The sequence below is a fragment of the Hylaeus volcanicus genome, chromosome 7 (genome assembly GCF_026283585.1).
Source record: "Hylaeus volcanicus isolate JK05 chromosome 7, UHH_iyHylVolc1.0_haploid, whole genome shotgun sequence".
NCBI lineage: Eukaryota > Metazoa > Arthropoda > Insecta > Hymenoptera > Colletidae > Hylaeus > Hylaeus volcanicus.
The window spans coordinates 8,164,139-8,190,949 of NC_071982.1; the positions used below are offsets into that span (position 1 = coordinate 8,164,139).

Here is a 26,811-nt window from a genome sequence, read left to right on the forward strand (position 1 = left end):
AGATTCTTAGACTTGGCCGGATGCTGCGGTTGATGTAAATTAATTTATAATTCAAGAAGAGGGAAAGAATTTCGAGCGACAATGGAAGAAAACTACGATGAAAAGGAACTCGTACTTCCTCGCGGAGGACTCCAAGAGAGAGGAGCGCTCGATTGGGAGGATTCCGGCAGCGGAAAGTACTCTTAGAAGAGATTTCTGAAAGAGTACACCTCCGATACGTGGAATTCTCAATATAGAGGAGCCCAATTACTCGATTTCCATCTCATTTCGTGGAGTAGCCACCTCAGGTGGAGAGAGTACGAGAAATATAGCAAAAGGATCACCGGCCAAGGATGCGACGCGACTTTGTACCTGCATCATATTTGCATGAACATGCAGCATTAAGAAACTGTAGGGTTCCCGGGTGGAACTTCGAACAATGTCGCGGCAGGATCTTCGTTTGGAAGTTTCCGCCAAGACCGTCACGTTTTCGCGCAAACGAGGGAAGCGAGCCGGTAATTCCGGGAATTACTCTGATCAACGTCGGAACCGAATCGTGACTACAGGCTTCGACGATGTACAACAGTCAGTCCCATAAATATTCGTACCCTCTATCGAAGAAATTTGTTTAAATTAAATGGTAGGTCGAGGCAGAGGTGCCTTGGCTTCGACTCACACTTTGTTTTGTAAGAATTCGACGATCGACTCTTAGTTGTCCGGCGCATTCGTGTTAAAATCTATATCCATCTTGAAATCCTCTGGCAATATAAATAGGGCAATAAGGAGCATTCCACGTCAAATCGGACGGTTTAAACAATTCTTTCTTTTGCTTTTCTTAATTCTTTGGTATTTTTAGTACCCCTCGAAAGAGGCTTCCTGGTAAATTTTGAGATTTCTTGATCACTGGTTCAAAAAGAAATCGAATATATAAATTAGTACATATGGGAAACTTTAAGTTATGGAATGATCTGAAGTGACCTGTATTATATAAATTTATTTAAACGTCCCTGGGCGCCAAATTTCTTCGTTACGCCTCCGAAGGAACGCGATCCGGTGCAAAACAATAAAATTTGTTGCAAAATCAGTGGCAGATTCGCGTCAGAGCTCTCGAATTTCGAACTAATCTCAGTTTCACAACGTGGATTCGTCTGTCAGTTTGGAGGCAGGTCGGCGGTTGTTCCAGCTCTCTCGTTCGGTCTATTAGTTTCTGGGGGTCCAATGGCCGGCGCCTTTGGCCATTTGAATTTTCGTCCGCAACCGGCTAGGTGATGGCGATTCATCAGTCGATCGACCAGCGTACGTCGCCCCCGTAATCGTTCATCGCTCTGAGTGGGATTCCGGTAAGCTTCAGGGTATCGCGCGGCGAGTTCGGCACGATAGGGATATCGCATTTCGCCTGATTCTGTATTGCATTGTTCGACTGAGATAGGAATCCGGTTGCGTTTGAGCTTTCGCGTTTGACGCGTTCGGATCTCTGTCCAGTGAAAACAGAGAGCGGAGTTCTAATTTCTTATTGGTCGTCGCGTGCCACTCGATATTCCCCGATCGATGTTATTATTGATCGCGTTTTCACCGCTTCTATTCCTAGGTTAAACACGATTTTGATACTTTTGTGTACACGCGCGTAATTTCGGGGTGCAAACGTGATCCGCGTACCCAGGACGAATATCGCCTAATATTGAACGTAAACATATTTCGGATAATTTCTGTGCAAATATCATTTGCCGCTATATACACGTTTCGTCTATATAATTCCGCGTAACTGCAATTTAACGTTAATATCAGTTTATGATGTTATGATTTCGGATCGCGTTTGTAAATTAAAATTCAGCGACGTAACGGATGCTTCGGAGGGATCTGAATCATAATTTACAGCGAACATTTACTAGGGAATTCGTAATTTGAGAATGGTCCTTGATTAAACAAATTCTAAACCAGGAACCTCTTGTCTCTCGTCGAGAAACTTATCCAGAGGTGAAAGAACCCTGTGGAATCAACGCGATAACTTCTCCAACTTACATAGAGCTCATGCTGAATTCCCAACGAGCTCGAAATCAAGTGGATCGCATTTCATCCACTCCTGATACCGATTGTTATCCGACCAGGGCATTTCCATAAGATCGTTCGCTGATATTCTACTATACCCAACGATAGTATCGTCGAGTGCAGATAGTTTTCAGAAACGAGATATAAATAATCGTGCGTCTCGGTTGATTCTCAACGGAGGGTCGGGTCTGACACGCCCTGGTTGAGTCAGGATTACGGAAATAATTTCCGCGAAATAAAACCGCGTCTCTGACAAAGGGAAGAAGACTGTGAAAAGAGCAACGAGCGAGGACTGGCATACAAGGGCCAGGACACGTTTTAGTCGGCTCGTGTTTTTTTCCCCCCTTCTTTTTTTTCAAGACAAAAGAGCTCGTGATTTGTTAGCCGAGAGTTCAGCGGTTTTTCATCCATCGCGAGATTTTCTGGACGGAAGGGAGAATTGTAATTCAGAGTCATGGTATTACGTTGAGGAGAAAAATGGTTGTGTAATTAACACGTTAACAATGGAGAAGCGTAATCTTCGGTGCTTGAAATTATGGCGCTGCCTCGAAGAATAATTCTATTGTATTATCTTGCCAATTCGAAGGCGGGCCAATAGGTGAAGGGTCGAGTTTATAAAATGGTTAGAGAATTCAAATATTCTCGTCTGGTCGAAAACAAAAACTACCGAATTACCTCGAATATTTCTCGTCTCTCGGGCTTATTTCCGCGAGCGCTTAAATCTCAATTGCGAGCATCGACGTCAAATTGAACGAGCGGTGCCTCAATTATTGTTCTAATTATTCCTCGATGCGAAACGGAAGAGCACGATAAATCTTCCGATCCTTCTCGAGCATCTTCTAATTAAGGAACGCCAGATTTTTGTGCGCCATTTCTCACTCCAGTTTTCACACAGTCGTGACTGCTCGTCCACGGCAAATAGAATGTTCCGAGCTCCGTTTGCAGCCAACGTAGCCCTGATTTCCTCGAGAGATCCGTGCGGAATTGGCTCCGGTACCTGACGATGCAACGGCCAGATTGTTCTCGATACCCTAGCTGCAAGACACGTACCACCTCGTCCTTTGCGCAGACCCTTAAATCCGCCGAAACGCTTCCAACGGTAAACCTGAAAAGTGGAAGTCCATCAATTCTCGAGCATTCGTTATATTACACGCTCTACAAAATGTAGAGCGATTTACGCCATCGTCTCATCGCGATGGATCGACAAAATTGATATGCTGGACGCGTGAAAGAATGTTTATATGTTAGAAAAATACAAACGTCTTTTTCCTTCAATGGTTCTGGGGTAAGTGCCGTGCTGTTCCTCACAGTCCTCTTACCAAAAGGCAATGCCTTTCCCACTCCGTGGCCAGATCCTCTAGGACAACGTCTTTGTACTTTTAGGCAATGCAACGTCGGGTTGCTTGCCAATCGACACATCTGTTAGTTATAAACAAACAGACCTTCGTCACTCGATACTTAGTGCCGAGGCATCATCTCTCGTCGGCCGACCGCCCATGGTGGTCGCCGGGCGTTCATCAGGAATCCGCTCGGTCGTCCCGACCCTGCCATAAAACTGTCGCAGTCCAAAATGCGACTAACTATTTACCGTAAAAGGTTCCTAAGGACGTTGATGCTAACATACAACAAATCGTACCGTGTTTCAAACGGTCCAAGGGTCTCGTCAAAGCATTAGTCGTGCGACGTGTCGTACGATAGATCGTATCGCGTCCCATTAGTATGGAAGCGATCCGCTGGCAGGACAAGCGAGTCGATTAGGGTGACCAAGTCGCCGCGTCGATCTTTTGAAAGCGTCTGGCAGGAAAGTTCGGAGCGAAATCGTGGACGACTCGAACGGAAGGGAGTCGTGGAAGAAAAGGACGTCGGACAAGGCAGAGGAAACGAGCGGATAAGGAAGACGGACGAACGAACGGACAAAAAGCCGATTAAACAAAAACGGTTAAATTGGAACGCTGGAAGGAATAATTGGAGTGCTCGCCGAGCGATTTCTCTTTCAGGACTAGACGATAAAACTCTGTCGCCTGTGGGGGCATCCGGGTGCTATTACTGGACGTATCGAAGAATGGATTGGCCTATTGGAAAAGAATTACAGCCAGTGGATTCCGCGCGAGGCCATTCCGGGCGGAGAGCCGCAATCGGAGACTCCCTCGTGGAAAACGTTGGATGTCCATGTTTCCTCGCTATTGGAGACGTCTCCGAGGATTCTTCGGAGTCTAGTTTCGGTTTTGCGCGACGTCAATAACTTGCGTACTTATCGAGAGGCAGCGATCGAAAGCAATTTCCTTCCGAACCGTCGTTGGACTAGTGGAGATTTAAAGAATAGATTATGGGGCGTGTGTAGGTATCGTCTGGAAGGGTCTTTTTATTCGTTACGTTGGCTAGCGGAACTTTGAGTTGGGGATATCCGCACGAATGGTATAGCTTTTGCGCTATCGAGGGGACGAGTTCCATCTTTCGAGATGTATTTAAGTCAGGAGATAATCTGGTTTGAGACGAACTCAAAGGCTATCTCTTAGAGCCAGAAATTGGATCAGCCCCAAGTGTGCATGCTGTCTACTTTATACTGCAGTCCGAGCAACCTACCGGCGAGATTAGATCTGTTTCGACCGTTGCGAGAGGATTCGCGAAAACGTAACTGCGCGCTAATATTTTAGAATCTGATGGTAAGCGGGCTGTGAAAGTGATATAATTAGAGCTAATGATGATTAAACGCAAAACTACTTTTGTTAATAGAATTTCTGGTCTTGTTTAGATTCTAGTAAAAAGTTCCTCGGGTGAAAGCTACTTCGAGGACACCTACGAGGAATCAGACGCCTCGGGTTTTAACCTTCCTGTTATTTTTCTCGCGGAAAATAGTCTGAACCGTCCTATCCCCCATGATTGCACGCGTTTCATACACAAACCAGGTGGATATATCCTCGTCGGCGCGAGGGCAATTTAATTTCGCTAAATCGTCCAGGGTTGAGGGAAAATCTTGCGGCACGAAAGAATCTACGTTATGAAATTTCAATCGTCAAGATTTTCCACGAGCTAGAGAGGGTGACATTATTCGCAGTTGAATATCTTATGTTTCAACGGCGAGAGCGCCAGGTGGCGAGCGGATTTTCGTCGACGGAAGAATTTGCGAGGGAAACGTCGATGATTAATGTCATCTAGAGGCGCGTGCAAGGTGGGATCTCTCGGAGAATGGTACCAGAACGCTCAATTCCAAGCGAACTCAGGTAACTCGAATCGTCGAAAACAAGTCGGCGATAAATACCGATACGAAGGACAGTTTTCATCGGGAATCCATAAATATTTCTTTCGCGAGATTCGCCGGAGCGAGCTTAGAGCCTCGGTGATTTTTCCACACCGGATTTAACCGACACGGGAATTGAGTCCTCGAGCGACCTCGAGCCTCCCTTGATGGGAAAATCTTCCCTGTATCGCTCATGTTCACCTCGGAGGAGCAAGTATCATCAATTTTCGAGGGATACGTTGGTTCTTTGAAGAAGGCATTGCTCAACAAGTTGAATCTATCGATCCGACGGGGCCTCGAGAATCACAATCGCGAACACGATACCTCGTGACAGTGATGGGTATGCTAACGTCAAAATAAAAAATTTTAAAAGGTTATCCTATCTAGGTCCTACCTTATTAGCATGAATTATTTTCATTGAAAATTTCTAATTTTTGATTTTCACGATAGCATGGTTGTATAAAAATCAAAAATTTTTTAAAATGACCCTATCTGGGCCTTATCATATTGGCATGAATTATTATAATTGATAAAGTTATCCTATCTAGACCCTACCCTATTATCATGAATTATTTTAACTGACAATTTTTAATTTTGGATTTTGACAACCATGATTTTGTCAAAATCAAAAATGTAAAATTTTAACTGACAATTTTTAATTTTGGATTCTAACAAAAGCATAGTTTTCTAAATATTTTGGGCTGAGGAATACGAATCTGAAGTTGGTTTTGAAGCAAATAATTTCTATGTCTAAAAACACCTAAAAATACAATCGTAATCACAACTCGGAAACATTTGATTACTATCGTAATCGTAATTGCGTCTAAGACTGCTTGGCGATAGCTCCGAGCTCGAAAATAAACCCGATGCCAACGATAATTTGTGCATTAGCGTTTAAAACTTTCTACTCTACGCGTTCGCGTCGATTTCAATTTCAGTCCTAACTAACGCCGTTATTTACCCTGTAAATTCACTTTCCCGTTAGCAAAAGTCGAGCACGGTAATTAGAAAAAGTCGGCTAAAAAGCGACGGGCACCAGGGGACGTCGAACGTCGTGCAACGACCGGGCAGATGTGCGGAAAACGTCCGTCGGCCGTTTCAGTCCGACATATCACGTTGGACCGTACCGATCATTGGCCTTAATAAGCGTTCGTTCGCGTACATGTATTAGATTGGAGTGTGTAACGCGGAATTGGATTCTGATAATCCACTTTCCACGCCAGTCGAATGAATTGCGGCCTGTTCCGTATTTCTGCTGCACTGACTAGTCGCTATAGTCGCCCTGTGTCTTGCAAGGGACAGGTATCACGTCAAAAGTTGCGAACGCAACCTGGTTCGATACGATTTATGAAACGATTCTACGTCCCTATCTATGCAAATCATTGTACAGAGAATGTGTCACAGGAAATGGAAAAATCTGAAAAAAATTTTAAATCGCGTTCCCGCGTCCCGCTGCCCAAAAAGTGAAGCTTTCTCTTACTTTTTGTTTCTGTTCTTGCCAAGAATATTATTGAACACAAAAATATTTACGCAGATTATCGAATGTTCGTGCCAACAGATCAGCGTTATCGAAATTTTTTAAACCCACTGTATATCAAAAGATACTTTATTAAAAGTTTATTCCAGAGTACATAATAAATGTTTCCGATCTACTTTTCAAAAACGACGCAACGAATCGATATTTTCGGAACGTTAATAAAACTTTGCTACGTACTGATTTTTCTCTTTGATAAAGTTTTTATAAGAGACCAACAAACACGAATATTAAATAAAGTTCCGAAGAGGTGGGTAAATGAATATCGAGACTCGATTTTAATCAAAATCGTACGCTTTTAAAGACTTTCCATTGCGTAAAACGTATACAAAATTTAATTTAAACCTTTAGTTTAATTTCAAACGTTATAGATTGGCAGTAATTAAAATATATAAAATAATTTTAAAAAAAGAGTTCAACGTACGGCGAGTTATTTTGATTGGTGTCGGCAGTTTTAGCGTTAATATCAAAAACGTGATCAGGAATTCCTAAAATGTATTTTTACTTCGGTCAGTGATTTTCTCCAAGACTATTCCTGTCTCGGAACGCTAAAAGCAGAATTGCGACTGTGTCTAATCGATTTCCGCGCTTCAGCAACGTTTCCACGTTCTGAATTCGCGTCTAGAAATTCGTTTTTCGTTACATTGTGGCTCTATTCGTTCCGCGTGACGTGACTGCCGCATACAAAATGAAACCCTTTGCAAAGTAAACCGAGAGTCTAGTTAGTTTGAATACGTATGATTCTCGCGTTCACGTCTATAGACGATAACATCGAATTCTCTTTTGAACTTTCGAAGGAAATCATTTTATTCTCATATTTTCACTTTCCGACCCATAAATATCGTAATGGAGACTTTATACCTGACCATGCTTCGACTATTAACACGAGAAAATCAAAATGGACGCCATGGACGTTTCACAGTAGTTTCGAAATGAATAACGAGGTTAATTTTACGTTTAGAAGAAGATAGATTAGATTTAGATCGAAATAAAGAAACAATAGGTACATATTCACTCACCAGTGCTGTGTGCAGTGCTGTTCATCTCCTCGTCCAGAGAAATGGAACGAAATGTAACGTTGTCGTCTCGGTGGTCCGAGATGCTTCCATGGATTTTCCGTCGGCAGCCAAGATTTTCGTAATTGTTCTTCGCAAATGCGAGCACTCCAGAAACGTTTCGCTCCTGAACCAGGCTCCCACACACTACCAGCTGCGGTTATACTAATTTGCATCTAAATTAAACTATCGACGAAAGAACGTCACTGCGAATGGCTGCCGATCGGCATAATGTTCGCCGTTGCGACGATGTAATGACTGGTAACGACGCGAGCGCCTTTAGCGGCCACCCTGCGAACCAATCTCGGTCGATGAGTCGGTCGATCGTTCGCGCCGCCATTCTTCGTCGAGATCAGCGACTGCTAGGTGATGTGTATTCTTGTCTATTGTTTAAGTGAAATATAAATTAGTATGAACGTTGAAAATAGCAGTGTGCATAGACAGTTTGATGTCGGCGAAGCAGCGAAGGTATACACGGAAAAAAGGACGAGTCGAATAGGGAAGCTGCGTGGACGACGACGGTGGAGATGTAAAAAGATTTACAAAGAAGAGGGAAAGTAGCAATCGACATGGCGTCGTTTACCAGAATCGCGCGGGAACTCGGGCAATTGCAGAATTGGTAAGAAAATATACGTAAATATTGTTCATCTTCGCTAAAATGCGACAAAAGAACGTTTTTCGTTTCGGGATATCGCGTTTCGTGAAAGTTGTTGTGTATTTTGTGACCTGTAAGCAAGGAAATTATAAGCAAGCATTGTAAACGAGGGAAAGCAGACTCGAAGCAGAGCTGGCTCTCGGATTCGGGGGCGCCCTGGGCAACTGTAACAAAGTAGCAATATCTAATGTTTAGTATTTTTATTTATTTTTCAGTTCTTCAATCCTAATCTTTTTTTTAGGAATGAGACGCTCGTATACTTTTCTGGAAATGCTAGAGCTTTATTTTTCGTCTGAACCGGCTAGAATTTAAGGGAGTGGACTCCCGTGCCTTGTATGTGCTCGTACTCACTCACACAGCTCCACATCACTGTACAGGGTGTCCCAAAAATGTTGTAACACCTTGAAGGAGGTGGTTCGGGAGGTGATTTGAAACAACTTTTTCCTTAGCGAAAATGTTGTCAGAGGTTTCGTTGAAGAGATATTAACAGAAAACACTGACCAATCAGAGCGTGAGGATGCCGATGGAGCGCTCGCGGTAGCGTATGAGCGCGGCCGCCTATCGCGTAGCCACGCCTACTACGGCCGCTCCAACGGTATCCGCGCGCTCTGATTGGTCAGTGTTTTCCGTTAATATCTCCTCAACGAAGCCTCGGGTAATATTTTCGCTCAGGAAAAAGTTGTTTCAAATCACCTCCCGAACCTCCTCTTTCAAGGTGTTACAACATTTTTGAGACACCCTGTATACGTACACGGAACTGCAAGGGCTTGCGTATTGTCCTATTTTTGTCTCGACAATGCAAATTTGAGACCTCTCAATAGTCGTTTCCGCTAGATAAATGTTCAAACTTGTGCGCAAGCTCCTATAGGTAGTCTACTTTTGCTTTTTTGTGTCATAATTAACAATATTCAGCAGCGTATGTTAGCTCAGACAACGTGGTAGTACTGACGCACCACCATATTGCTTCTTTTGTTCGCGAAATACTGCTGAATATTATTAGTAAGAGGAGCCTATTATAGGAGCTTGCGCTCAAAATTGCATTGTCGAGACAAAAATAGGACAATACGCAAGCCCTTGCAGTTCCGTGAACGTATACAGTGATGTGGAGCTGTGTGAGTGCGTACGAGCACGTACAAGGCACGGGAATCCACTCCTTTAATATTATTTTCTGAAGTGTAAAGATTCTATCCTCCATCCAGACAGAAAATAATCCTCTTCTGGACCGAAGGTATCCCATTCTTTTTCCAAAGTAGGAATGCTTTTGATACGGCGACGTCGGAAAAATTTGATCCTCGGTAATTCCGACGCATCGAATGGAAATTCCGGGATAATTTCCGCGTTAGTGTCGTCGCGTTCGGAATTTCGTAGTAGTTTATCACCAAATGCACCGTCTTCGCTTCGTCTCGCTTCTTCCATTATTTCCGTAATTCTCTTTGCCCTCCGTTCAAATGAAAACGTAAAACGAAAACATCAAAGGCCGCGTTCCGTCGCCAGCGAAGGAGAAACGTATCACGAAGTCGCTCGATGGCCCGACAAAGACGTATGTTGTCTTTGTACAGCCACGCCAGAGTGATTGATCGGAAAATATTTGCATGAGAAACATTCAGTCGGAAAAGTCGCGTGATCGTTTCGAATGGAACGGAAGGTATCGAGAAATCGCTCGTTTTTTTTTTGGCGAGGATAGGCCGAATTGATTTTGATATTACAAGTTCAGGTGTGGCTCTGTACATAGGTTTCAGAGGTGGTCGGTGTTGTGCATGCGTTTTTAAATTAGTATAATCCGAATGGGGTCGCTTGATTTTTTTTTTTTTGTATTAATTTTAAGCATTTAAACCCTCCTCCGTTTATTTTGCTGTAAAACATTTAATATTCTCTTCAATATTCTCTTTTGTTCATGCTATTGCAAAAAGTGCAGTTTTGATGACAAATTGGGTATATAATTTTTGTAACTATAATAGATACAATTTCATAACTTTTTGTGCAATTTTTAATTTCATATTTTTGTATGTTTTTGAACGAATTCTAAAACTATATTTTTTCATATTTATATATATAGTTACCTAGTCAATAAATCATCGCGAAATATTTACATATCTTCATTTTTTTTTGCGGGTTGCAAAAAAATCACAATCATACACCCTCGCTCAGAAGTATGAGGACACTTTCTTAATAGAAGTGAATGTTTAATAAAAGTTGCGAATATATAATTAATATCAATTACATCATTTACATTTCAATATGTTTGTGTTGCATTAGCGAATATATGTTACTAATATTTTTGTTAATATCAAATTAGTAATGATAAAAAGCTATAGAGATAGCTACATAATGTTAAAATTTCTTTTACTAAACTTGGATACTATCAACATGTTCGTTGTATCCGAAGTAACATTTGTAATATTTATGAGTATTTATAAATATTTTTGATATGTTGAACATTCTTTCTGAACTTTTCTATCTAAATGAAAGTTAGATAGAACTAATTGCACTATAAAATTGAATATGACACTCGAATCATTTAATATTATTAAATGTTGTTAAATACACACCCAATGTAGAATTTAGCTTTATTGTTGATAACTATTGTTATTGCAAAAAACCTATCATGTAGTGAGTGAATCGGATTATTTTTAACGAAATTACTTTTCAATTATGCAATCAGATTTTTCATGTTATTCATGTTATTTTTCATGTTATTTTCGTTAATTATTGTACAAATTATGTCATGTATGGTTTCATTTTGTTGCTTCCGCAAAGTTCTGACAAAAATTGCCGGCATTGGTATTTTTATTTCTTAATGGCTCGGTTGTGGCCGTACGACATGTCGTACAACACGTTGTACGACAAATCGTATCGTATATGGGGCGTTTAACTTTCGAGTGGCCCACGCAGGGTCCCCGATGGTTCTGTTTTAACGACCGTAGCAAGTACTAAACTCAAGGAACCTCTCGATTGCTAATAAAACACGTGGAAAACATAAACCAGTAACATCGGAAATTTGGCGAGCCTCGGTTCTCTAAATCTGTATTGCTGTTACTACGCGACAGTCGGTTAGGAACGCCCTAGGTCAGTTGTCTTTACTTTCCATGCATGGATCGAAGCTTTTATCAACTTCTGTGTATAATACAATTAACGACTCCCTCTCTCTTCTTGGAATCTCAGAGAAAGGACGCTTTCACTTCCAGATCCCATTACCAACTAACCCAACGAAACTAATCCTATAAATCGCGCGAAAGTTGATTCCGACCGGGAGGTTGTGTGTCACAAAACGCAGGCGTAGCGGAGTGATTGGACGATTGAATCCGTACGGCGTACAATTAACGCGACACACCCAATATGCGGTCTCATCAGGGATATTCGACAACAGTAGAAGCAATTCTTCTCCAGTTCCGTTCATTAACGCGAATCGATCGTTGTCGGGCTGTGTTCCGCGCCGGTTCTACGCGACGATGACAGTTCTGGGTAATTCGTCATCGAGCAAACAAAGCCTCGAAGAGCCAGGCCCCGTCGGCAGGTTTCGTGGCTAGCACGGGCCGCTCGATCGAATTCGATTAATTAGCACCGCCGCGGGGCATGTAACGACGCGAAGCTTTGGGGTTCGCACACTAGGCCGTCGCTTTTATTCCCGAAACGGAAACTTCCTTGCTCGTGTGTGACGTGACCATCCACCGTAACACCTCGCCCCTCGGAAGATGGCCCGGTTGAAAAACTTTTCGATTTACCGCGGCATGGAAAATCCGTGCAGCCCGGCAACTCCGTTTAGCAACTTTTAATTGCAACGGCTCGGTTCGTTCGTGGGAGTACGCGACGCGACGTCCGCAGGCGTCGAGGATTTTGCCGACGATACCGGTCGAAGGGGACGAAAGACTCGACATTGTTCCCGGCCGCGTAAAACGGAACAAAACGCTATCCCCTTACACGTAATAACCTCTCTCCAGACTTACCAGCTCCCGCGTACAGTGAATCTTTTCAGCGAAGCAACCGAAGAGAGGAAAACTGGAATCCCGTAGCGTTAACGAAATTTCCCATTAAACCGCGCGCCCATCCCGTTCCCGGATCGCATCGCGAATGCACGCTCGTATTTCTCTTTTCCTCTCTTCAGTGCTTTTTTCTTCCGCATGTTCGGACCCATTTCTCTCTCTCTTTCTCACTCGCCCACGGGGGAACGAAATTTTCCTGTCCGGGGGTGGAGGAAGCCGAGTGAAAAGAGTGCTCTCCGTGGGAATTGGAGCATGACATTCGAGAACGAATGTGCTTTCTCACGGAAATACCGTCGCGGAAAGCTGTGTGTTGTGGTCTTTACCTAAAGTGCGAGTGCGCCATACATCATGTCGCGAGAGAACGCGAAAGAAATCGTCCCGGTGCCCGACACCCACCGAGGACAATAGCCATCAATCGACTGGTCGAAGGGATACCGAACGCTTCGTTATGTTTCTATCGTTCGAGAGCGTTTCGGTTCGAAACGCGGTCGTTACTTTTGTGTCCGTGCTGCGCGGGATCGACCAAGTGCGAACGTGGCGCAAGGTCGGACGACGGAATTCTTTTGAGAGATTTATGGGTATGCGGAACGGTTGTGTTATTAATAGGTGTGTTTCTTATGCGTTTAACGTGTACCAGAAGATGGATGGTCCTTTTTTCCGCCCTTCCGATGCGACGATGGTCATCAAGGACCGAAACTGAAGCGATTTTTAAGTGTAGCTTCTTATACCGATGTCGGACCGGTTTCACGTTCGCGGTAAAAATTTGTCGATATTTCTTACGGTTTTAGAGATATCAAGAAAAAATATAATAATCATTAACAATAAATCGCGCTATATTTTGCAAATGTAAATTTAATTACTCTTTATTCAAATTTCTGTTACTAAAAGGTATTCTGAAAATGATATAATTTTAGTAACTGAAAGTTGGATAGAGAGTAATTAAATTTACATTTGCAAAATGTAGCGCGATATATTATTAATGATTATTTATATTTCTTCCTGATATCTCTAAAACCGTAGGAAAAATTGGCAAATTTTTAACGCGGACGTTAAATCGGTCTGACATCGTATAAGAAGCTACACTTCTCTGCTAGAAAGCGAATAGTGCAATCGCGAATAATCTTGAGATGAAATTAATTAAACGGGGCGATCTAAGTTTCGCAATTTCACGAGACGCATTTCTGAGCGAACTAATGAAAGATAATGCGCCGGATAATCAAAGTCTCATGCGTATTACCGGTTCGAGAGTATCGATACATCGACGAGGGGCGGGAGTTGCTTAAGGAACAGGAATGTTGGGGGATTTGATGGTAGGAAGCTAAATAGCGATTATCGATAATTAGGTGATTTTCGGATAAGGTTGGTTATACGGAGAAATGGAGAAAATGGAATAAAATAGTGGCCGCCGCGGGCTGAAGCTATCGTGCCGCGAATCGATACCTTATCTAGGCAAAATATTTATTCCCAATGAATTTTTGAGAAATGTACGTGCCGAAGTATGAAAAGAATATCCTATTTATCGAAGTGAAGAATGTATTAAATTTAAAACAGAGAATGTCGAATATTGAATTCATGGAAACTGTTCTTTGAGAAAATAACGAACTCGTTTAGTAGAGATCGTAGAACGTATTTCTTGTTCCGATTGAAATATAAATTATAGAGTCGTATATACACACGCGTGTACAGAAATTGCTTTTATAAAAGGTATAAATATCGATACACGTTGAATCGCATTGAACAGGTTCGATTGTTCCGAAATTATACCTATTTATGGCTGTTCAATCGTGCAGCCTCATTTAAAGATGCACTAATTTCGCTATAATTGCAGCACACATTGAGAAACGGTAAATCGCAGAACAAATAGAACACCCGAACTGAAATGCACGGCACGAGGAACTGGATTAATTAGTAAATATAAATTGCGGACCGGCTAATATGGAATTATTTACACGATACACACGAGAAATCGGAACGTTACACAAATCGTATACATAACGTTAGTTGTACAACGTGTTTCGTGCGTTAAAAATTAAAGTAACTCCACCATCTCGTGGTAAAAATTTTTGGAACGCGCTAACTATCGCGAACGTTGAGCGTAGTATTTTGGCGAGAACAAAAAAACCCACGAAAGTTTCAGGTACGTGTTCGCGTTTCAGAGATAAATGGTCTTTCTACTCCAAATAGTTTACTTCGCGTAAGTGATGAAACCACTGTTGTTTATCTTAGAATCTCGACTTGGATGTGTGCATAAAAATGCATCCATTTTATCTTCATTTTTTCACTCTCTCAAAATGATAGATTCGTCGAAAATTATAAAGAAAAATAGAAGTAGCTACGTTGTCTGACCATACGCGGACCAGTTCCACTTGCAGCGCGTCAGATTTCGACAAATCTCCGCGTAACTTTCGGCGCGAGTATTATTAAACGTATCTCGGACAAAAGAAATAAAATGTAGACGAAAAAAATATTTTCACAAAATATTACCACTAGCGATTTGTACAAGTAACGAGTACACGCGAGAAAAACTAAGGAAAAAGAAATTTCAAGGGCCTTCGACTTAATTTACCGTAAGTTTTTGCAACTGAATTTACGAAACACACTTCGTGCAACATACTTTGCACGCGTTACAGGTTGCACAACAGAAAAGTTAGGAGTGCGCCTCTTACGGTCTCGTTTTAGTCGTATCACTTTACGCGGTTAAACCGTCCCGGTGTATTATTCACACATCCCAGGTGTTTGGAGGGTCTACGAACAGCTCGGCTCGTATAAACGTTTCGTCAACTTGACCCATCTGTGCTGCGGAGCTTATAACTGATAAACGGACCGTTCGTGCATATATATTCGCGACGTTCTAAAATTTGACGTGCAATCGTACAGGCTGTCGACTCTCGACATCGACAAATGGGATAAATCGTGAGTCACCACACTTCCTGATTATCGATGTTAACATTACCCCGATATTATTTTATCTTATCTTATCTTATTATTATAAGCAAGTCAAATGTATATAAAACATAAAATATTGTTTATGTTATGGAATAAAGCTTACTCATAAACCGTGTGTATTTCCCAGAAATGTTTACTCGATAAAGGGTTAATTTATATTTATATGTATAGTTTTATATCTATACTTATATAAAGAGACAAGGTTTGTTTGGACGTACACGAAAATTTCAAAAACTACTTAACAGATTGATACCAAATTTGAACAGTAGCTTCTTTGCTTTCTCTGGAGTAATATAGGTTGTGTCATTTTAAGAAAAATGATATTACATCCGCGTACAAATACGTAAGAATATGTTGAGCGGTCTGAGCCTATACTCGCTACTTCCTACCGCTCCCACCGCGTGTGTTTTTAAAAAGTTGTTTTGTCATCTGACGTTGGAAAGAACGCGATGCCAAGAGTTACGTTATATTTCATCTTTGTATCTCAAGAAATGGTCGTGGAGTAGTTTGAAACAACTTTGTCCTTAGCGAAAATGTTGTCGGAGATTTCGTTAAGGAAATATTAACAGAAAAAACTCCGATTCCAATCAGAGCGCGAGTAGTGTAGGCTACGCGCTAGTCGGCCGCAGTAGTATAGGGTACGCGCTGGACAGCCACAGTAGTGTAGGCTACGCGCTAGTCGGCCGCAGTGGTATAGGGTACGTGGTAGACGGCCGCAGTAGTATAGGCCACTCTCCACCGGCATACTCGCGCTCTGATGTGTCGGGTTTTTCCGTTAATATCTCCTTAACGAAGCCTCGGACAACATTTTCAAAAGTAAATTTTCGAAAGTAATTTTCGAAAGTAACTAGAATAACTAAAGTAACTAAAAAAGAAAAAAGAAAAAGAATTCATCCTGTACCTAATGTTTCTGACGAAACAATTTCAATCAATCATCCGAACCGTGTTTTCAACCGCTTTAACCGTGGATCCGGTCGTCCTCGATTCACCTGAATTTTCCTCTCGGAGAATTAGTCGCTCTAGTAACCGGGAGGTTCGATTAATAATTTTCGCATATATCGGCACGGCCGCTTCCGCCCGAGCTTAATCCGTTTTATATAGAGTCGCAAAAAATTGGCTCAGCAAGATCTCAGAAGCGGATTAATGTAGAATGCCCCTTTCTGGATTAAACCCGGAATACTCTACCCTTTCTCGGTCATTATATTTCTTTTTTTTTTCTTTTTTTCTTTATTCCCGAGGACTAGTACTCGCCGCCATCTGCGCAGCAGTCGTCCAATTAATTCTCCGCGACAATTACCAGCGGTGTGGATTACAGTGAACTCGCTCAGCAAAAGTTTCCTTCCTTGTATGCGTCCGTGAATTGGCACGAGACTCGGTACAACGAAGAGGTGATTTGTTGCATAATTATACAATCGTTCCTTACAATGGACTGTTCGCTTTTGGATTCCGAGACGAGGCGGAACAATAATAAGTGTTAGAAATTACTTTCTTTTTGAGGTTGCGAATCTTTATGCAAAATAAAATCTTCGCGTGCCTACAAAAATTGAACCTAAACAGGAATTTATTTTATTCTGCAAATATTACAACATGAACTTTACTTTCAATCTTTTTTGTATTCTTCGATATTGTTTGCATTTTGTAATTTCTTGCACATTCAAATTTTGTATAAATGCATAAAGATCCGCAGTTTAATTATAACACATACATACACGGTGTTTGTATAGTGATTTATTTATTCTTCAAGTATACACTCAGTGTATCCGCGGACCAGTACGAATTTTAGTAACGCTTATAATTATGATAATCTAAGGATGCAAGTCGCTTTCTGTCTCTGCCAGGCCTTAAAGTGGCAATCGTTGCATTCCAACAATACGATAGATCAGTTATTCAATTGAAACAATTCCCGTTACCTGGAAATCGAACGCTAGGGAATCCTCACAGTCTGTCAGGCTCTCGTAGATGTTTCTTCGAATCGACCCAACTCGTGGCGTGTCTTCGAAAGGCATCGTACTCGCAAGAATTAATTTATCGCTGGTCCGAGCACGCACGCGACCAGAAGCGGCTCCGGCACCGTCTGCGAACCTCGTTATTTACCCTCCTCGAACCCCATGAATTTATCGATCGCCACCGTCAGCCCGAAACGTGCCAAGAATTTTCGTTGGCCTCCGTTCCTTCGCCTTGGTCCTCGCGACCGGTCGTCTCGCGTTACTTACTTTTCCTTTGTTTCGTCGGTGTTTGCTCTCGAGACGTTGGGCTTTAGCGGAGGGGGCGGCGAGAGGATTCGGGGTCTAGATGCCACTTGATCTCGTTTCGTTGCTGACTTAAGGCATCAGACCGGGAAACTTTGATCGCAAATATGGCCGGGTGCCTTCCCGACGACTCGGCGAATGGCGGTTCGCGTGGAATTATAATTGCAAATTGCGGGAGATCGTTTGGTCGAGCGGAACATTTGAATCCGTATTTTCTTCTGATTTTTGGGAAAATTCCAACCCGTTCCGGACGATCTTTCTCTTTGATTTTCGAGAAAATTAATGGAGCGTTTGTAAGATTTCGTTTTACTTCGCGTGAATTTTTATTATTCGTCCAACTGATCGAGATATACCTTCAATGGCGTTAACACTATGCCGTCCGCTTATTATTTTTATATACATTCTGTACATATGTAAATAAGTACAAGATTTTTTTGTATTATATATTTATTTATATTTTCTTGAATACTCAGTATTTAGCGCATGGGACCACAGTGGTGCCCCCGGACGGCATAATGTTAAACGGAAAGAAATTGGACGAGATATTTCATCAGCTTATAAATATTTATCTTGCTCAAAATTTATCTTGTGTAAGCCGTGGATCGGATTTACGCGGTTCGACAGAATATCGCGTGTACAGGGATAATTCCCTCGCTCTGCCTGAAATATCTTGGCGTCGAATTTACCTGAAACCACTTTATGTATACAACTATTTTCGGCTCGCGCGGAATGCATCAGAAAAACGTGCAAAACACCTGCAAAACATAATGAAAATACTAACTCGAGTCACAATATTATCCTTAGTCTCCTAATGAGGGTAGTCTAGTTCAGAGTGTTAATTTTTAATTCTTTCTGAGGACTTCATTTTTATAAAGGAATTTTTATAAAGGAACCTCCTTCTTTTTGACTCTCTGCCCTTTTCTACGCTCGACACTCGACTAGAGCTAAATGTAAACAGACACAGAATAGAAACCTCGTCTTGATAACTGCAATGTTTTGGGTCCCGATTTTCTTGCACTTATCCAGTCTTTTCTATATTTCACTTAACTTGACCACCTTAAATATATCGCTTATCATTTATAATACAAAAAGTCGAGAAACACCTTCATTAATATCGGTAAATCACGTACAAGAACAGCATTGTAACGTTTCCCTTGAAATATTACACGTTTTTTTCTGTTTGTTTGAAGCTTGATATTTCTGACCACCCGGTCGACGTAATTCAATATTAAACAAATAGTATCGTTGAAAATTCATGAATTGCGAAAATAAACGGAAAAATCCTGATGGAAAGTGCGGGTGGCCGAACGGTGAAAACAATATGCAAAGCGTTGAAAGCTTTTTAAAGCAGCTACTGACATTTACAACGGCGTTCTAGAACACGGCCAGCGACGACCGCCCGACGGAGGTTTATCAAACGTCTACAAATTCGCCGGAAATTGATAAATTCTTGGCAGTAATTACGGACCTTAATCGTCGCGTGGCAAATCGAGCTATGGTGTCCAATTAACGTTTAATTCCTCGCCAGATGATAGGAGTCAACACGGATGGCGAATTTCTATTAAAGCTCGGAAGGCTGAGCTTTAGATCTGTTTAATGGTGCGTCGCTATGGTAATAGTGGCGCAGTCTGTTGGCAGAAGCTAATAGACCTGTCTTTTCATCATTTTAATGAGATGCAAAAAAAAATATTGTCTAAGGTAAGACAGGGTAGCGAAGCTAGAGCTTGGAGAGAGGCTATTATTAAGCGTGCCGTTCATCCATAAAATAGCGGATGTTTAAATAAAAATAGATAATAGTGTCGACGCGTTAAATACAGAAGAGCCAGCTCGTCTAAAACTAACGATAAATCGATCGCACGGTAAAATTTTTGAAAGATTTCACAAGCAGAAAATTAACCCCTACAGGGCACAATTTTTTAAATCGGAGCAAACATGAATAACACTACCGCAAAAATTCTCGTGGCAACAGTCAGATTTGGCGCAAAAATAATTATCTTCAATGGTGCCGCGTCCTTTTTATAACGTAGATGTCTTATTTTTGTTAGGAAATGGCGCCCATTTGGGGGTTATAATTTTTAAGAAATGGAAGTATTTAGATAGTAAAAATTGTTAAAGTAAATAGCATAGAAGAGACAATGAGAAAATATCGCTATATTTTTATACCGGCGCCCCAGGCGAACCGCCCCCATCCCTAATGCCGGCTCTGCATATATCAAAGAAAACTGCGGTTGATACGTATGTGCTTCAATGCAACACTGTAGGGTTAACACTCGTACGAATCTTCGTTGAAGTTCAACTAATTTCACAGAAACATGGCGCGCAGCTTTGGTTGCGTTTTCTCGGCAAACTCAACAAACATTCTTAATTAGATAGCCTCGGAAGCGTCAAAGACGAAGTTTTCGAGGAATGTGTTCCACAGTTTCTGAGGATCCTAATTCCGAAGTAGACACAATGGTCGCGTTTATGGCATTAATTTTATGAGCGAAGTTTCGCAATTTAACGCAAGAGATAGGGGAGAACGTGACCGAGCCCCGCGTAGCCACCGCTTAGGCTCGTAAAATTTAATGTCGCAATGCACCCTGATTTACATTAATAATCGTTAACGTTTATCTCCCAGAGAAGGTTGAATGTCTCATTTACATCTGCACTTGTCAACCTCGAGAGAGATTCTCGGTTGTTTCATAAGATTACCCGTAAATGGTAAAGTAAAGTCTCCATAAATGCACAAGCTCAGGATTGACCTTGTGCGTTTATCGTAGAGTTCGTACATTCTCCGAAGAGGATGGAACGAAAACACCAGGGTATGTCGGTGAGACAATTTAATGCAACGTACATTGCGTTGCGACGAGTAATCTTCGAGATATCCCCAGTGGTGGAGATGGTTTCTGTGCATTTATCGCAAACAAATTTGTGCATTTATGGTCGACTTAACTCTACCCATTTTCAACTGTAATTCACGCTCCATAGGTATTCCGCAGTTAATCATTCACAATTCTAGCACCCTGTCACGGGACTCCGTTATTTGGAAACTACTCCGTCGTTTCGAGGTTAAACGGTATCCGAGAATTCGCTGTCGAAATGAATGGGCGTGCGAGCACATTCACGTGAAACTGGGTCACGCATGCGAGTAGTAAACACAAAAGGGGGAGAAAAAATAGAAAAAGAAAAAAAAAAGCGTACTCTTGACGCGTAAAGAAATGCTGACTCCCCATCTGTCGATCACTTCTGTTTCGCTGAGCACGTCTCGGAGCGTGGACGCTACAAATCCCTTAAAGAGAGATGCGCTCGAAACTCAGTTAAAGGGCATATGCCTATCTGGCCGTGTTCCGTCGATACGCGTGCGAAAGTCTGCGGTCTATGTTGGTTTTACGTTCGTTTTAGGGTGTGCTAAACATGGGGGAGATTTTGTACGTGATCGAGACGCGTCTGTAGCCAAGACTAGGACAGTTATTCTTATACTATCACGGTCGCCCGTTGGTGTCCCCTATCAGTCATAAAATTCACCCTCGCTGCGCGTCTACTATCAAGCCCCGTGTATCGTGGGTCAGGGATATTATCAATCATGCTCAGCTGTAGGCTAGATACGAGCGTTGGAGTAGGTCTGGATTACCTCTGTGTCGGATTTAAATTATATTAGTGTCGAGGGTGAGCTTGGTTAGACCACGGTATTCAGCTGAAATGGGGGTGGAAATTACACTTGCAGCGGTTAGTAGCGGGGGTTCGGGCGTTGGGTTTCGAATAGACAAACACAGCACGTGCTTGCGGGGGTGAGAAGGTCATATTGTGTCTTTCGTTACAGTCATTTACAGTCATTCCAGTAAATATTCGTACCCTCTGTGTTTATTGAAGGAATTCGTCTTAATTAAGTGATGGGTTTGATTCTTACAAATAAATTTTGTATTGTTTCATATATTTATTATTCTTTTATTAATAAATTTTAGGGGAAGAAATAATTAACCAACGTTAGAATAAATATTCGCGCTACATCCGTGGGACTTAAAATAACTATTAATTGAATGTTTACGTAATTTGTTAAACGTTTCGCGTGCTATTGCTCGTGTCAGTTTTGTTAATAAACGAGCCTCAAACCGTGAATACAAGATGAACGAGATCACCAGAATCTGTTGAAATATGGATACGCGCGCAGACAGACATTGAAATTCACGTCGTGCACGCGATTTCATGCAAATTTCAGTTGAAATCGCGAAACAATATTTAGCTTAACGAACGCGGTTAACGCGCTGACGGAGTTTGGGAATTCTTCTGTGTACGTGTAATTATCATGGCCGTTTGTTGAAGCACGCCGTTCTGTGTGATTTTTATTTCTCGATGACGGCAGATTCGAATATATTTTTATTGTTGCCATCACGACCAGCGAAGTAAATATAAACTGGGTTCTTAATGAAATCGTTCCCCGACTCGGCCGATCGCCTTCGTTGTGTTATTTTAGTCAAAAGGTTGGACGAAACGATGGTGCATCTGTTCGCCATATATCAACCTCGGAACAAAATACGTCTGCGTATCTTCGTGGCATTTTTTGGCGCGAGGCCAGCGAATGTACGCGTTGCATCTGATATCGAGACCCACAGGTATTCTCGTTAACCCATTGAAAGTATAAAGGCGAACTCCGACAAGGATCGAAAATTAATAGAACGTCTTCGAACGTCATATCTAACCTATTCTATTTCTATAATATTATCAATGATTAATTGATACACGAAAGCTATGGATCATTTATGCGATTCCATTTCCTGTTACAATTAGGAGAACTTGTTACGATTTCGTTATTCACCGTTGCTTGTTACCTTATAATAATTCGGTTTAATATCGTTAATTTGCGTAAGTTCTGCAATAATTACAATTATTCGAATTTCACTCCCGTTCTCGTTCCAGAGGGGAACAGAGAGGTAAGTGAAAATGAAGCGTATCGAGTGAACTCGAGAGCCAAATCCGACAATGCGCGTGTTCCCATTCGAAATAAACAAGCAAATATTTGCTTGGCCGGTTTACGATACAATGCCGATCGAAACAACGATACGTAGCCCTGCCGATTTGCACGGTTTACGATTCGCTATTTGACAAGGAAAAGAAAAACGGTGGAAATTTATTCCGCGTCACTCGAGATTTCTCCACGATGCGGTGCCTTAGTCTTCGTAATCCGCAATGTTCGTTCGAAAAATGTTGTAGTTAGAGACATTTGAAAAAATAATTCAGACAGTAAAAATAAATAGAGAGAATAATATGATAAAAGATGTGACGCTCAGCCCTGTGGAGAAACGATTGCACCAAAATTTTTCCCCCCTAAATTGCTCGATCAATCGATAAGGTACATTCCGGGGTAAGCCTTCGCTCGAGCCAAGGCAGCAGAAACTAAGTCCCGTCGATAGAAAGCCCAATTATCCGTTGAATTCGCAAGTAGCCATCAGGTCTCCTCTATGCCTCTGTTGAGCTCGATGCCAAAGTCCTCCTGGACCTCGGCGAGGCTTTTCCCGGTGGTATCCTTGGCCACGATGGCGCAGAACAGAGAGACGAGCCAGCATATGGCTGCGGAGAGCCACATGAGCTTCGCGGTGCCTAGGGTAACGAACATTTCGTCGAACGTCAGGGTAGCCAACAGCGACACCAGCCAACCTAGGGCCAATACTACAGCTGCTCCCGATATCCTCACTTCCGCTGGGAGTACGTCTCCCAGCACGGACCAGGAAATGGGACCCAAGCCCAGATTGAACGATGCGAAGAAGAGGATGATCCACGTAGGCGCCATCCAAAAGTAGATATCGTCATACTCGGGGTCCATGTCGCGTAAACTGAAGAACCAGCCTGGAACAGAACGTGCCGTTGGCAAATTTATTCTTCTATCCAACGATTAATATAAGATTAAGATAAGGTTTTATATAAGACTGTGTGGTGAAAATATGAGGTCTCGTTTAAAAACAAATACGACGACCTTGAAATCTTGAGAAGAATGACCTTGAGAACAAAATTCGGCCCATCACCGTATTGGCGCCTTCGAACAGAATATTTTTTTCCCCTGACATTTTTTTCTATCACACATAGTAAGCGACATATTTAAGGTGGTCAAGTTAGGGTGAAATATAGTAAAGACTCCATAAATGCACAAGCTCGGGATTGAAATTGTGCGTTTATCGTAGAGTTCGTATATTCTCTGAAGAGGATGGAACGAAAACACCAGAGTATGTCGGTGAGGCAATTTAGTGCAACGGTGGAACTTTTTTGTTGTAAAACTTTTATCATCATATTCTTGACATTTTTCTGATTAAAATGAGACCAAACACGATGTAATTCGGATGACATTTACTATGCATATACAGGGTGTCCCAAAAATGTTGGAGGTCCTTGAAAGGAGCGGTTCGAGGGGTGATTTGAAACAACTTTTTTCTTAGCAAAAATGTCGTCCAAGGCTTCGTTAAGGAGATATTAACAGAAAATCCCGACCAATCAGAGCGCGGCTGTCTAGTGCGTAGCCTACGCCACTGCGGGCGCCCCACCGGCGTACTCGCGCTCTGATTGGTCGGGGTTTTCTGTTAATATCTCCTTAACGAAGTCTCGGACAATATTTTCGTTAAGGAAAAAGTCGTTTCAAATCACCCTTCGAACTACCCCTTTCAAGGACCTCTTGAGACCACCCTTTTGGGACACCCTGTATAGCCACATGCGAAGTATATTCATGTACATATTTATAACGGAAAATTGATTTGGAAACATGAAGACCATCATATATTCCAAACAATGAATATTAATTAAATCAAACAATTTTTAATATTCGTAACAGACAATAATCGATGCACTACGTGCAATTAGGTACCATTAACGTAAATGATCAACCGTCGCGATCAGTTTCATGAAAATAATTGTTGCTATTAACTTATTACCGACGAGTTATTGATAATGAATTAATTGAAAGCGAACAGGTATTATAGAAGGCCACGGTAAAAGGCAAATTAATTGCTTTTCTTGAAATTACATTTCGAACGATGTCAAACTGAACGATGATTGCAATAACATGCAAATTACCAATTGAAAATATTTATACTGCTCCGTGTCGCTCGAAATGAATAATCTTACTTTTCAAATATTCCTGGATGGTGCGTACATTTTATTTAATATCCGATAAGCTTTTGAAACATTCCATGAAAAAAAAAAATTAAAACTCATGAGCTGCACGGGAGCCGATTAAACCGGTCGCGACTCTTCAGTGGAGATATTTGAATTCTTTTAAATATTGTTCTCGACGTTACACCACTTGAATAATAAAAAGTAAAAATCAAGCACGGGCAAAGTTTTTCGCGAACGATATACCTACGACGAACAAACGAATGTACATCATCGATAATCATTCCGCGAGATGTACGCATCGCTGAGTGCAACGAAATAGATAAGCTTCGATAATTGCTCAGCATCGTGTCGCATTTCGAGCGATTCCGATACACCCGAATCGTTCAGTCGACGAAAAGCTGTTTACCTAACAGTATCAGAAATAATCCCATAAGCAACGTGGACACAGAGAGTAGAATTCGACGTCCCAGCACGTCGACAAGGAACGCCGCTAAGAGGGACGTCAATATTTGAACGGCGCCGACGATTAACGTCTGTTCGCTTCCGGTCAGCTCGCCGGAACCCATGGTGTTGAATAGCGTCAGAGCGTAGAAGATCATCATATTGGCGCCGCTAAATTGCTGGCCCAGTACCACCCCGAAGCACGTCGCCAGAGAACGAAGGATTCGACGATTCTTCAGCATCTTCAAGCTGAGCTGCAATTAAAAAATGATTATATCTTTCGCTCGAGACAATTTTAAAAATATCAAATTCCCATCATTTAATAATTTCTCTTCTTCCATAAATTAATTCTCAATTTTAATGAAAATATCTGTTAAGTAATTCTGCCTCGGTTACAACGCAGCATTTCGATATTCAAAAATTAATAATTTACTCGCATCGAATAACGTTTGTCCGGGAACTTTTCAATTCCCTCCCTTCCTAGCCCCTCCGTCGTTTAATTTGCAACAAAACTCGGTTTTGTTTCGTTAATGGACAATGAAATGTTGTACGACTGGAAATAATTTAACGGGCTTTGATTGCATTATGCAACTTTAATTGATTCGGTCTTTTTTTCTTCTCGATTTTTATTCCCGCGTTATTGGATTTTTAACTCTATCGGAACTTCATTCAAATAGTTCGGGAGTGCAACTCCGGTCGAATTGGTTTTAAATGGTTCGGCTTTTTGTTGTTCGATTTTCGATTCTCCGCGAAGCATTGATACAAAAATTTACAGACGCGCGATGTAGACGCGCTCGAAACGAATTTAGGAACACTTTTTCGAACACCCGACGTACTTATTCATTAACGAAGGAAATTGCTGCGCTTACCTTTTTCGAGCGTGTCATGATAACCAGCTGCTTCATTTCGTTGATCTCGTGCTGGATATCGTAAGTGTCGCCGCGATACCATCTCAAGGATTTTTCTGCATTGATCTCGTCGTTCCTCGACAAATAGTAGAGGGGACTTTCTGGTAGCAATTTCGTTGGCATGATCGAGAAGCACGCGATCCCGCAAATTGAGCTGTACCTTCACATGGACGAATTGATTTATACAGTTCGCAGGGAAATTCAAGGTGAATTTTACCTTAAGATACGTAGCGTTAAGATTCGAGAATGGAGATTGAGGCGAATGGAAGGTTGTTGTATGAAATCATTTGGGAAAAGCTTCGTCAATTTGAAGGCTCTTACATGACGCTATACAGCTGATGTTTCCATAAATGCACAAGCTCGGGACTGACCTTGTGCGGTTATCGCAGAGTTCGTATATTCTGATGTTTGGCGACGAGCTTCGAACGTAGAGAAGGACAGGGAATAAAGAAGAAGAGCGAAAGAGGAGCGAAAACACCAGGGTATGTCGGAGAGACAGTTTAATGCAACGGTGAAACGATGATTTTTTTATTATTAACTTTTTCGTTGTAAAACTTTTACCATCATGTTCTTGACATTTTTTCTGATTAAAATGAGACCAAACACGACATAATTCGGATGAGATGGAGATGGTTTTTGTGGATTTATCGTAGACAAATTTGTGCATTTATGGAAACATTACTGTAATTCTAAACTTCGAAGG

At 41.8% G+C, this 26,811-nt stretch overlaps 2 protein-coding genes across 5 annotated transcripts in view; one reads left to right on the plus strand and one right to left on the minus strand.

The window, feature by feature from the left end:
- LOC128880270 (octopamine receptor beta-2R-like) overlaps nt 1-26,811 on the plus strand; it is a 151,661-nt gene that overhangs the window by 51,575 nt on the left and 73,275 nt on the right. Inside the window, exon 1 of one of the 3 annotated variants that reach the window (XM_054130164.1) lies at nt 8,244-8,471. The exons of the other annotated variants lie outside the window; for them this stretch is intronic. The gene's annotated coding sequence lies outside the window, so the exon portion shown is untranslated. Of the gene's footprint in view, nt 1-8,243; nt 8,472-26,811 lie in introns of those variants that run through there. 3 annotated transcript variants of the gene reach the window in all.
- The window catches only part of LOC128880269 (facilitated trehalose transporter Tret1-like), a 40,032-nt gene continuing 32,913 nt past the window's right edge, over nt 19,693-26,811 (minus strand). For both annotated transcript variants that reach the window (XM_054130159.1, XM_054130160.1), the window contains exons 5-7: nt 26,070-26,268; nt 25,166-25,454; nt 19,693-23,502 (exon numbers count right to left, since the gene is read on the minus strand). In XM_054130159.1, coding sequence (XP_053986134.1) covers nt 23,105-23,502; nt 25,166-25,454; nt 26,070-26,268 — 886 coding nt within the window. In that variant the 3' untranslated portion in view covers nt 19,693-23,104. The remainder of the gene's footprint in view (nt 23,503-25,165; nt 25,455-26,069; nt 26,269-26,811) is intronic.